Below are 14,503 nucleotides of genomic sequence, written 5' to 3' on the forward strand. Positions count from 1 at the left end.
TGTCCAACACACTCAACACAAGAGGAGACGCACATCTGTGTCAAACACTCAACACAAGAGGAGACGCACATCTGTGTCAAACACACTCAACACAAGAGGAGACGCACATCTGTGTCAAACACACTCAACACAAGAGACGCACATCTGTGTCAAACACTCAACACAAGAGGAGACGCACATCTGTGTCAAACACTCAACACAAGAGGAGACGCACATCTGTGTCAAACACTCAACACAAGAGGAGACGCACATCTGTGTCAAACACACTCAACACAAGAGACGCACATCTGTGTCCAACACACACTCAACACAAGAGACGCACATCTGTGTCAAACACACTCAACACAAGAGGAGACGCACATCTGTGTCCAACACACACTCAACACAAGAGGAGACGCACATCTGTGTCAAACACACAACACAAGAGACGCACATCTGTGTCCAACACACACTCAACACAAGAGGAGACGCACATCTGTGTCAAACACTCAACACAAGAGGAGACGCACATCTGTGTCCAACACACACTCAACACAAGAGGAGACGCACATCTGTGTCCAACACACACTCAACACAAGAGGAGACGCACATCTGTGTCCAACACACACTCAACACAAGAGGAGACGCACATCTGTGTCAAACACACTCAACACAAGAGACGCACATCTGTGTCAACACACTCAACACAAGAGGAGACGCACATCTGTGTCCAACACACACTCAACACAAGAGGAGACGCACATCTGTGTCCAACACACACTCAACACAAGAGGAGACGCACATCTGTGTCCAACACACACTCAACACAAGAGGAGACGCACATCTGTGTCCAACACACTCAACACAAGAGGAGACGCACATCTGTGTCAAACACACTCAACACAAGAGGAGACACACATCTGTGTCCAACACACACTCAACACAAGAGGAGACGCACATCTGTGTCAAACACTCAACACAAGAGGAGACGCACATCTGTGTCCAACACACACTCAACACAAGAGGAGACGCACATCTGTGTCCAACACACACTCAACACAAGAGGAGACGCACATCTGTGTCAAACACACTCAACACAAGAGGAGACGCACATCTGTGTCCAACACACACTCAACACAAGAGGAGACGCACATCTGTGTCCAACACACACTCAACACAAGAGGAGACGCACATCTGTGTCCAACACACACTCAACACAAGAGGAGGAGCACATCTGTGTCCAACACACACTCAACACAAGAGGAGACGCACATCTGTGTCCAACACACACTCAACACAAGAGGAGACGCACATCTGTGTCAAACACACTCAACACAAGAGGAGACGTACATCTGTGTCAAACACACACTCAACACAAGAGGAGACGCACATCTGTGTCCAACACACACTCAACACAAGAGGAGGAGCACATCTGTGTCCAACACACACTCAACACAAGAGGAGACGCACATCTGTGTCCAACACACACTCAACACAAGAGGAGACGCACATCTGTGTCAAACACACTCAACACAAGAGGAGACGTACATCTGTGTCAAACACACACTCAACACAAGAGGAGACGCACATCTGTGTCCAACACACACTCAACACAAGAGGAGACGCACATCTGTGTCAAACACACTCAACACAAGAGGAGACGTACATCTGTGTCAAACACACACTCAACACAAGAGGAGACGCACATCTGTGTCCAACACACTCAACACAAGAGGAGACGCACATCTGTGTCAAACACACTCAACACAAGAGGAGACGCACATCTGTGTCAAACACACTCAACACAAGAGGAGACGCACATCTGTGTCCAACACACACTCAACACAAGAGGAGACGCACATCTGTGTCCAACACACACTCAACACAAGAGGAGACGCACATCTGTGTCCAACACACTCAACACAAGAGGAGACGCACATCTGTGTCAAACACACACTCAACAAGAGACGCACATCTGTGTCCAACACACACTCAACACAAGAGACGCACATCTGTGTCCAACACACACTCAACACAAGAGACGACGCACATCTGTGTCCAACACACTCAACACAAGAGGAGACGCACATCTGTGTCCAACACACAAATAATTTTTTTGCATGAGATAGTTCATTTAACCATTAAATCCGATTCCAGAAAACTAAATTAAAACTGAAAACATAAAAAAAGAAAGAAAAATGGAATCCAAAAAAAATTTACCTGTTAACCGTCACCCGCCTTTTTTTGTAAGCTTTCAAATGACATATAGTTGGTCAAGATTAGTTTAGGTTTAGTTTAAGGATATTACTGTTTTAAATATGTCGCGGCTGTGGCCCACCGGTGGGCCGGTGACACTTAAAGGTGGACTGTGTAATTTTTAGCAGCATCTAGTGGTGAGGTTGTGAATTGCACCTAAGAGAAGTTACGGTGGCCGACAGGAAGTGATGTCGTCGTCTGAGACAGCAGAGAGTAGCAGTTAAGCATTGAGGTTTATTTACAAAGATACATAAAAAAATGTATTTAGAATTTACATATCGATTCAGTAAATCGATGTGTTATTGCGAATATTATTGTTACTTGTTCATCATTGTGTCAGTGTTTTATTCGCTGACTTTAGCTAGCTTCTTTGCACGAAGAACAACATGGTGATGAAACGCGTTTGTCTGTTTAGGGCTCCTGTAGAAACATGTGGATGTAAGCGGACCCGCGGTGTGTGTAGAGAGAAACGCCTCATTCTAAGCTAATAAACACATAACGGTTCTTTATACACCACTGAGAACATAGTTATGTATGATATAGCATTTCTGTCAACAGATCCTCCTAAATATTACACAATACACCTTTATCATCATCGGATGCCCATTTTCCACAAGTAGGTGTGATTCTTTAGGGTCTTCATGTACAGTTTGTACCACACTTTAGCTAAAACTCCTCAATGGTTGTGTAAAGCACCCTCTTTACCTCCTCAAAAACAGCTCTGTTCACAGCGACCCGTTTCGGCGCACGTCTCTTTAACTGATAATGAGCAACTGCTCCATTACATGTGTGTCCACACACTGCAAAGACACATTTATATGCAAACACCATATACAAGTGAATTTTGCATCCGAGGACCCCTTTTAACAGGTTAAAATGGAATTTGAAAAAAGAATAAAATGAACAGTAATTAGTGAAGTGATGGGTCACCTGACACAGGATGGCCTGTCCGCTGTCGGGTCCATGGGTCAGGCGTACGATGGCCATCTCGGGCTGGTCCTGCTCAGTGATCTCTCCCCACAGCTCCACCTCACCCTCACCCTCCTCACGCTCGTACACACTCCCGCTGGACACCACACTCATGCGCAGCTCGGTGCCGTCGGCCCGGGTGAAGCTCAGTCTGCAGATCTGCTCCTCTGGCGGGGCCCGGGGCCTCAGGGTCACTCCAGCGGGACACAGGGAGCAGGACAGGCCCAGCACACGCCCGCCCCGGCTCAGGAACGCCAGGAACGCCTGGGTCAGCTGAGGCGTGAGCGGGCCGGTGCCGAGCACCAGCAGGAGTGTGCTCTCGGGCCAGGGCTCGCTCAGCGCCGGCTGTGGGCGGAGAGGGTAGATGGTGTAGCGCTCCGGGTCCAGGACCTCCGTCAGGAGCGAGCGGATCCTGCGGTACTGAAGATCACAGCCGCCTGTGAACACCAGCACGTTAGGAGGCTTCGCGCCGGACCTCAGCCGCACGCTCTCGGAGTCCGGCAGGTCCGGGATGTTCTGCTCCTCCTCGTCTGGGAGATATGGGATGTTCTCTGCGCCGTCGACCGGCAGGTCCGGGATGTTCTCGGCGGAGGCAAACCGGACCGACTGGATGGTGCTGTTCTCCAGCTCCAGGCACTCGTGGCAGCTGGACAGGTGCAGGTGGTGTCCCTCCATGTGCTGGTGATCCGATGGGAGCTCCGGCTCCTCCTGACCCGTTCTGGACAGCGCCGGCTCCTCCTGACGACTGGTTCTGGACAGCGCCGGCTCGCTCAGACGTTTGGCCTGGAGTCTCCTCTTCTCCAGAAGCTGTGTGAGCGCAGACTCTCTGAGGGACACGGCTAGGACACAGAAGGAAAAACACGGGATTAGTGCGACTCTGAATCCGTACACCTGCGTGTCAGGGCTCGACATTAATGCTTCTCAGGGACAAATGGATTTTTTGAAGGGGCGAGTAAAAGCGAATTTTATTTGCCCGACCGGACAAGTAGCCTGATTAAAATTTCGAAGGACAAAGAAATAACCAGGGAATCACTAAAACGAGAGAATGATTCTGATTGTATTCACATTTATTGTGAGTTGCGAACGATAGTGGATAATAAATGTAAATGTAAGGTTGTGTTGTTGAGGCTCGCGCCGCTTCATGATGAGAAATGGAAACAAATGAGCACAGCTCACACAAAGAAACTCAGTTAACAACATACTGCCAATAAAAATTCAAAATGTGGAGTTTTTATATTTTTAACATATGAATACAGTTAAGCAACATCCCTCAATGAGTGCAGTTTTCCTGACTACCATCACGATTGAAAATGTGACATTGAATTCATACAACAGTTCAATAAACAGTCAAAATGAAGTCACTTACATCTAGACACAATATTAACTATTTTTGTTCTGTTTCAACAACAAAAATAGTTCCAAAGAAAGATCACAGCAGAAACAGTGCATCTCACAGGAATACTTCATTAATGAATGATTCAGTGTTTTGAACGAATTGGTTGAGCCAAAGATTCAAGTCAAGACACATTTATATTTATATAGCACTTTTTACAATACAGTGTTTCAAAGCAGCTTTACAGAGATAACAGGAAAATAATGCAACAAAGTTTGTTTCTAGAAGAGAATAGCATCACAGTCCAGCTTAAAGTGTAAGTTGCAGGTTAACCACCACAGCCAATTAATGTGTAAATTAAAGTGCTATATATGTATATATTTAATTATTTCTGTCTTAAAATGTGTTAAAATAACATTTATTGGGGTTTCTTCGAAGGTAGCGTGTTTTTTCAGTTACTGGGTGATGACGTCACAAGAGGAACTCGCAACCCATACTCTGCTAGACTCTTACTGTATTATGGCTATCTGGAGAACGACTGAGGATGTGGGAAACCATCAAATTCTTTATGGACCACAGCCCTACAATTTTTAACCGGTCAGGTGTGAGAGAGAGGAGCCATGGCACTCAAAGGGTTATTAATGCTTGGTGTGAGGAGAATGAGTGGAGGGTTAGCCAGGTGTCCTGGTGAGTAACGTTAGCTACGTTAGAGCTAGTCTAGCCTGGTGCAAACTTAACCCGGATAATATAACGGAACAAGCAAGTCTTTTCAAAATATTGCCGTCATGTAGAATAGCAAGGAGGGACAACGACTGAAGTCATTATTTACTTACAGTAAGTCAGTCCAAATCAGAGCTGTAACGTTAGAGATGCACACACTGCACAGGCATCAATAGCTAGTCTCATCGCCGCCTCAAACGTCTAACCCTACAACCAACTTTTCTGAAGTTATGTAAGGCATCTATAGCTGCTAGCGTACGGCAACTCTACTAGTGAGTTCCTCTTATGACGTCACGCCCCATCTAGTGGAAGGGAGCGGGAGCGGTTAAAACCACTGTTAAAAGTGCCAACTTTTCATATTATATCAGCATTTTGGTATAAAAAAACAATGGTGGGCGGTTCTTATCTTTATGTTTAATAAACACATTGCATTATCTTCGTGAAAAATTTAACCTGCAATTTACACTGTCAGTTCAGCGATGTTATATTTTTTGTCTTTAAAAAAAAGTTATTAATTTAGTTCATTTATATATATATATATATATATATATATATATATATATATATATAGGCGTGATGTTATAAATCGCGATGTCATCGTCCAGCTCAGCTCAGTTCTCATATAATGCTGTCAGTGCAGGAGATCAATAATATTGTTGAATATTAAATAAAATGTTAAATTAAATGTCCCCAAATAAGCAAGTCAAGCCAATGGCAATAAAGGTGGGAAAAGGCGACAGTGGCAAGGAACCAAGTGTGTGATTATGATTCAGGCAGCATTATAGGTCAGAAGACAGATTGGTTTGAAGATCAGAATATTTTCCAGTTCCATCTGATTAAAGATCGGAGTCACGCCAGTATGGTGATGGGTTCGAGGATCAGTGCCGATGGCTGCGGTGTCGATGAGGCCTTCACAGGGAGAGTCTAGTTGAGACAATCTCTGCTGACACTTCAGGGATGCGTTGTGGTCGTGTCTAGGCGCAGGTCCTCCATCTGATCTGGATGCGGCCCGGATCCGGCTGACTACATCATGCGTTGTGGTCGTGTCTAGGCGCAGGTCCTCCATCTGATCTGGATACGGCCCGGATCCGGCTGACTGCATCATGTGTTGTGGTAGTGTCTAGGCGCAGGTCCTCCATCTGATCTGGATACGGCTCGGATCCGGCTGACTGCATCATGCGTTGTGGTCGTGTCTAGGTGCAGGTCCACCATCTGATCTGGATACGGCCCGGATCCGGCTGACTACATCATGCGTTGTGGTCGTGTCTAGGCGCAGGTCCTCCATCTGATCTGGATACGGCTCGGATCCGGCTGACTACATCATGTGTTGTGGTCGTGTCTAGGCGCAGGTCCTCCATCTGATCTGGATACGGCCCGGATCCGGCTGACTACATCATGTGTTGTGGTCGTGTCTAGGCGCAGGTCCTCCATCTGGTCTGGATACGGCCCGGATCCGGCTGACTACATCATGTGTTGTGGTCGTGTCTAGGCGCAGGTCCTCCATCTGATCTGGATATACGGCCCGGATCCGGCTGACTGCATCATGCGTTGTGGTCGTGTCTAGGCGCAGATCCTCCATCTGATCTGGATACGGCCCGGATCCGGCTGACTACATCATGTGTTGTGGTCGTGTCTAGGCGCAGGTCCTCCATCTGATCTGGATACGGCCCGGATCCGGCTGACTACATCATGTGTTGTGGTCGTGTCTAGGCGCAGGTCCTCCATCTGATCTGGATACGGCCCGGATCCGGCTGACTACATCATGCGTTGTGGTCGTGTCTAGGCGCAGGTCCTCCATCTGATCTGGATACGGCCCGGATCCGGCTGACTACATCATGTGTTGTGGTCGTGTCTAGGCGCAGGTCCTCCATCTGATCTGGATATACGGCCCGGATCCGGCTGACTGCATCATGCGTTGTGGTCGTGTCTAGGCGCAGATCCTCCATCTGATCTGGATACGGCCCGGATCCGGCTGACTACATCATGTGTTGTGGTCGTGTCTAGGCGCAGGTCCTCCATCTGATCTGGATACGGCCCGGATCCGGCTGACTACATCATGCGTTGTGGTCGTGTCTAGGCGCAGGTCCTCCATCTGATCTGGATACGGCCCGGATCCGGCTGACTACATCATGTGTTGTGGTCGTGTCTAGGCGCAGGTCCTCCATCTGATCTGGATACGGCCTGGGTCCGGCTGACTACATCATGCGTTGTGGTCGTGTCTAGGCGCAGGTCCTCCATCTGATCTGGATACGGCCTGGGTCCGGCTGACTGCATCATGTGTTGTGGTCGTGTCTAGGCGCAGGTCCTCCATCTGATCTGGATACGGCCCAGATCCAGCTGACTACATCATGTGTTGTGGTCGTGTCTAGGCGCATGTCCTCCATCTGATCTGGATACAGCTCAGATCCGGCTGACTACATCATGCGTTGTGGTCGTGTTTAGGCGCAGGTCCTCCATCTGATCTGGATACGGCTCGGATCCGGCTGACTGCATCATGTGTTGTGGTGGTATCTAGGCGCAGGTCCTCCATCTGATCTGGATACGACTCGGATCCGGCTGACTGCATCATGTGTTGTGGTCGTGTTTAGGCGCAGGTCCACCATCTGATCTGGATACGGCTCGGATCCGGCTGACTGCATCATGTGTTGTGGTCGTGTCTAGGTGCAGGTCCACCATCTGATCTGGTTACGGCCCGGATCCGGCTGACTGCATCATGTGTTGTGGTCGTGTCTAGGCGCAGGTCCACCATCTGATCTGGATCCGGCTGACTACATCATGTGTTGTGGTGGTGTCTAGGCGCAGGTCCACCATCTGATCTGGATACGGCCCGGATCCGGCTGACTACATCATGTGTTGTGGTGGTGTCTAGGCGCAGGTCCTCCATCTGATCTGGATACGGCCCGGATCCGGCTGACTACATCATGTGTTGTGGTGGTGTCTAGGTGCAGGTCCACCATCTGATCTGGATACGGCCTGGATCCGGCTGACTACATCATGCGTTGTGGTCGCGTCTAGGCGCAGGTCCACCATCTGATCTGGATACGGCCCGGATCCGGCTGACTACATCATGTGTTGTGGTGGTGTCTAGGCGCAGGTCCTCCATCTGATCTGGATACGGCCCGGATCCGGCTGACTACATCATGTGTTGTGGTGGTGTCTAGGCGCAGGTCCTCCATCTGATCTGGATACGGCCCGGATCCGGCTGACTACATCATGTGTTGTGGTGGTGTCTAGGCGCAGGTCCTCCATCTGATCTGGATACGGCCCGGATCCGGCTGACTACATCATGCGTTGTGGTCGTGTCTAGGCGCAGGTCCTCCATCTGATCTGGATACGGCCCGGATCCGGCTGACTGCATCATGTGTTGTGGTAGTGTCTAGGCGCAGGTCCTCCATCTGATCTGGATACGGCCCGGATCCGGCTGACTGCATCATGTGTTGTGGTCGTGTCTAGGCGCAGGTCCACCATCTGATCTGGATACGGCCCGGATCCGGCTGACTACATCATGTGTTGTGGTGGTGTCTAGGCGCAGGTCCTCCATCTGATCTGGATACGGCCCGGATCCGGCTGACTACATCATGTGTTGTGGTGGTGTCTAGGCGCAGGTCCTCCATCTGATCTGGATACGGCCCGGATCCGGCTGACTGCATCATGTGTTGTGGTCGTGTCTAGGCGCAGGTCCTCCATCTGATCTGGATACGGCCCGGATCCGGCTGACTGCATCATGTGTTGTGGTAGTGTCTAGGCGCAGATCCTCCATCTGATCTGGATACGGCCCGGATCCGGCTGACTACATCATGTGTTGTGGTGGTGTCTAGGCGCAGGTCCTCCATCTGATCTGGATACGGCCCGGATCCGGCTGACTGCATCATGTGTTGTGGTCGTGTCTAGGCGCAGGTCCACCATCTGATCTGGATACGGCCCGGATCCGGCTGACTACATCATGTGTTGTGGTGGTGTCTAGGCGCAGGTCCTCCATCTGATCTGGATACGGCCCGGATCCGGCTGACTACATCATGTGTTGTGGTGGTGTCTAGGCGCAGGTCCTCCATCTGATCTGGATACGGCCCGGATCCGGCTGACTGCATCATGTGTTGTGGTCGTGTCTAGGCGCAGGTCCTCCATCTGATCTGGATACGGCCCGGATCCGGCTGACTGCATCATGTGTTGTGGTAGTGTCTAGGCGCAGATCCTCCATCTGATCTGGATACGGCCCGGATCCGGCTGACTGCATCATGTGTTGTGGTCGTGTCTAGGCGCAGATCCTCCATCTGATCTGGATACGGCCCGGATCCGGCTGACTACATCATCAGTCCTACCTAGGGTAACAGTCCTATAGTGTCTTATTATTCTAACTGAATTTATTGATAAAAATTTAGGAATTTAAATAGAAAGATGAAGCATACATTTAATAAGATTAGAGGAGAAAATGCTCATTAAAGAAGATATGACAATATGCAGATTTAAATATATCAAAGCTGATTGAACACTGATGAGAATATTGCTTCAGAACAAATTAAATTTACAACACAAATAGTTTTATTTTTTTCCAGACAAGCAACTTTTTTACTCGAACATGTGAATGACAGATTTAGTTGAAGGGCAAGCACATGAAAAGGCTTAATGTCGAGCCCTGATGACGACGCTGGCTGGGATGAAACTCACACACTATCTTTTCAGGTATGAGCCCGTTTTCCATACGCAGACGATCCTCCATAAAGGCCACGCCGAGCCGGCTGAAGTTCTCCAGGCTGGCCTCGGCTACGGCCCGGTACGGCTGGCCCGGACTGCAGGCCAACGGGAGACAGTAATCTGACCAGTTCAGCACCTGAAACACACATGCACACACACACACACACAAGTATGGATTTAAACTAGTGGTGGGCCGTTATCGGCGTTAACGTGAGACTCTTATCGGACGATAAAAAAAATATCGCCGTTAATCTATACTCAAAGTTGGGTTGGGAGCTGGGTCTATACTACGCAAGCTATGATGACTTTCACCTTGATATTTTAGCGCGGATGTATACCTAGCCGTTACTACACAGCGCTAATAAGAGATCCAGTAAAGAAAGCATTTTAATTCGCCACAGAAGTAATAACATCGCTGCGAGATCTAGTGAGAAACATTCGCATTTTTCAGTTATTAACGGATCAAACAGTGCGTGGAAGCCAGGAAGAAACATTGTGCCATGAATGAAATATCCGGTGTCCACAGATCTGCAACATTCACCATGGATTTACTGTAGTAACACTGCAACCATGGAAGTTTGGCAGGAATAGGCTATAATGCTTTCAAGTAACATTACGTTGGTTTTATTTTGACATTATGAATAAAATTACTGCCCTCAAATGTTAATCTGAACTAAAAATAGACCTTTGTTTATAACTACTACAATATTAGGCTACATTTCATTTTTTCCAAGGAGCTGTTTTGTTTTATATGCTCATAAGAAGAGTCTATTATAGCTCCATCATTGCTCAAAGTAAAAAAAACAACAACAAAAAAAACCCTTCCTTTTTTATGTTAGTTTTAATAATAATAATACAAAAATCTCTGGCATTTCTTCACAAGTTCTTTTAAATGTCACTTTGTATTTAAGAAACACGTGCCCTTTAGTCATTATTTGGGTAGCACACACATATTCTGAATGCCTTCGGCAGAATTCAAATGAGCCATTTTAATCTAGATTAATCTAGATAAATTTCAAGATTACAGTGAGATTAATCTACATTAAAAAATTAAACTATGCCCACCATTAATTTAAACACATTTAAGTTTTGTTCTCCGAGGCAACAGTGGTGAGGAACACAAGCTCCATCAGGTGACAGACACCAGGCTCAGTTCCCGGGCAAAATGAACGAAAACTATAATAAGAGCAATAATAGTGATCAGGGCTTTCATCGAATTTAAAAAAACCTGCACATTCAAATGCAAAAACCATTCATTTGAATTCTTGATGTGTCAAGAGTCTCGAGACATGATGATGACATCACTGACACGTTGTGTTTTTGTTAGCCTATCCAGTATATGGCGCTGCGCTGTTATTGTGAGAAATGGCGGGAAGAGGCTTTTCCTGCTGACGAAACCCTCTCAGTCTGAGGCAGAAATCGTGCAACGACACACTTGATCAAACCTGCACATCGGTCAGAGCTGAGTGTGTGTGTGTGAGAGTGAGTGTGTGAGAGTGAGTATGTGAGTGTGTGAGTGTGAGTATGTGTGTGTGAGTGTGAGTTCATCAGCTGAAACACTGTCAACAGAAAGCGCTCAGCATTCGCTCAGATCAAGATGCCAGTTTGCTGTTGTGTGTTCATGTGGTTCATGACGCTGTGTGTTGAAGTGTGTTTTCTCAGGTTACTGATGCACTTTTGTAACCTAATTTTCCTTGCATGAACATTAAGAAAATTATATTTTATTTAGAACAACTGTTTCAAAAGTTAATGCACTTTATAAATTGATTGTCATTTAATTTCAATAAAAGATGCGATGCTTGATTAGGTTTATATTTGCTCGTTGCGCCCTCTTGTGGACACAGGAGACACTACAGCACTCTCTTCCTTTAACATTATTGCTTTTAGAATTTGAATATAATTTGAATTTTTTTTTAATATTTAAGAATGAAATTAGCTTTTAAGCCATTTTGAAAGCCCTAATAGTGACCTTTGACCTTTATGACTGAGACTATATCTGGACGCACTACATCCGTCATGTTGTCAATCTCCCAAGGCATCATGGGATAGCGCAGTGTGCACTGGATGTACAGTAAGCAGAAAGACATGCATGATTATTTTCACCCAGTGTTGTATGACTGCTGTGATTGTGTCCTGTCCACACACACACACACACACACACACACACACACACACTGAGGAGGATCTGAACCTACGGTCTGACTGGTGTGTGAAGCCTCTGGAACTCTCCGTCTCGACGAGGCCTCGATGATGAAGGCAACGCTTTCTATCCGCCGACCACACACCAGCGACGAGCCCAGCAGAGTCCACTTACTGAGGTCCTCACACGCCTGCGCACACACACACACACACACACTCATGAGCTATTCTCCATAGACGTAAAGGTTTTTATACTGTACAAACTGTATATTCTGTCCCCCTATATTCACACACACACACTCTCTCTCTCTCTCTCTCTCTCACACACACACACACACACACACTCTCTCTCTCTCACACACACACACACTCTAACCCTACCCCTAAACTTACCCATCACACACACACACACACTCTCTCTCTTTCACACATACACTAACCTCTAAACTTACCCATCACACACACACTCTCTCTCTCACACACACTCACTCTAACCCTACCCCTAAACTTACCCATCACACACACACACACACACTCTCTCTCTCTCTCACACACACTCTCTCTCTCTCACACACACACACACACACTCACTCTAACCCTACCCCTAAACTTACCCATCACACACACACTCTCTCTCTCTCACACACACTCACTCTAACCCTACCCCTAAACTTACCCATCACACACACACACACTCTCTCTCACACACACTCTCTCTCTCTCACACACACTCACTCTAACCCTACCCCTAAACTTACCCATCACACACACACTCTCTCTCACACACACTCTCTCTCTCTCACACACACACACACACACACTCACTCTAACCCTACCCCTAAACTTACCCATCACACACACACTCTCTCTCACACACACTCTCTCTCTCTCACACACACACACACACTCACTCTAACCCTACCCCTAAACTTACCCATCACACACACACTCTCTCTCTCTCACACACACTCACTCTAACCTACCCCTAAACTTACCCATCACACACACACTCTCTCTCTCTCACACACACTCACTCTAACCTACCCCTAAACTTACCCATCACACACACACACACACACACTCTCTTCTCTCACACACACTCTCTCTCTCTCACACATTCACTCTAACCCTACCCCTAAACTTACCCATCACACACACACACTCTCTCTCTCTCACACACACACTCTCTCTCTCTCACACACACACACTCACTCTAACCCTACCCCTAAACTTACCCATCACACACACACTCTCTCTCTCTCACACTCACACTCTCTCACACACACACACACCCTCTCTCACATACAGACACACACACACTAACCCTACCCATCACTCTCTCTCACACTCACTCTCACACACACACACATTCTCTCTCTCTTTCACACATACACTAACCTCTAAACTTACCCATCTCACACACACACAAACTCTCTCTCTCTCTCTCTCTCTCTCACACACACACACACATGCACTAACCCTACCCCTAAACTTACCCATCATCATCACACACACTAACCCTACCCACCACTATCTCTCTCTCTCACACACACACACCCTCTCTCACATACAGACACACACACACTAACCCTACCCATCACTCTCTCTCACACTCACTCTCACACACACACACATTCTCTCTCTCTTTCACACATACACTAACCTCTAAACTTACCCATCTCACACACACACAAACTCTCTCTCTCTCTCTCTCTCTCTCACACACACACACACATGCACTAACCCTACCCCTAAACTTACCCATCATCATCACACACACTAACCCTACCCACCACTATCTCTCTCTCTCACACACACACACCTGTGTTCACCTGCGGCTCGCCGATGTAAACGCCCTTGTCTCCGAGCTCCAGGAACAGCGCGGCGTCGCTCGGGCTCTGCGGGGATCCGGGGCTCGACTCTCGGTCCAGCTCTCGGAAGCTCAGGCTCCTCCGGCCCCCGCTCAGCCGCTCCAGAGCCCCGCGGATCACGGCCGTGTAGCAACGCTGGAACCGCAGCCACAGGTACAGGTAACACAGCGTGATCAGCATCGTTCTGCGCATGAGCAGAGTCTCCCGAGGAGTCTCGGGCCCGCGGTCATCTCCCCGTGCCTGTCAGTCAGAGCCCGCAGACTCCACCTCTTCCAGTTCCGGCACACGCACGCGCACACACACACACGTCTAAATAATGATCACTCTCTGAGATATTCACACTTCTCAGCTCGTGTCGCTCTGGTGTCTGTGAAAGTTCATCAGTGTCTTTATTCCGATGTAAAATACGCCAGAATCGCTTCTGACGCAAACGGTGCGGTCACGTGACTCCTGTTACTTTTCCCAGCGCGGATTAAATCGGACCAATCACAGTCGCTTTGGGTGAACGCGCAGGATTCAGCGGACCTGGAGGAAGACCATGTGT

At 48.0% G+C, this 14,503-nt stretch overlaps 1 protein-coding gene across 1 annotated transcript in view; it reads right to left on the reverse strand.

Annotated features, from left to right (window-relative positions):
- Positions 1–14,228, reverse strand: part of hlcs (holocarboxylase synthetase (biotin-(proprionyl-CoA-carboxylase (ATP-hydrolysing)) ligase)) — a 66,978-nt gene extending 52,750 nt beyond the window's left edge. Inside the window, exons 1-4 of the mRNA XM_079860666.1 lie at positions 13,921–14,228; positions 12,145–12,279; positions 9,923–10,085; positions 3,166–4,043 (exon numbers count right to left, since the gene is read on the reverse strand). Of these exons, the coding sequence (XP_079716792.1) occupies positions 3,166–4,043; positions 9,923–10,085; positions 12,145–12,279; positions 13,921–14,151 (1,407 nt within the window). The 5' untranslated portion in view covers positions 14,152–14,228. The remainder of the gene's footprint in view (positions 1–3,165; positions 4,044–9,922; positions 10,086–12,144; positions 12,280–13,920) is intronic.
- Between the last annotated feature and the right edge of the window lie 275 nt (positions 14,229–14,503).

This window comes from Squalius cephalus (assembly GCF_949319135.1).
Source record: "Squalius cephalus genome assembly, chromosome: 24".
Lineage (NCBI taxonomy): Eukaryota > Metazoa > Chordata > Actinopteri > Cypriniformes > Leuciscidae > Squalius > Squalius cephalus.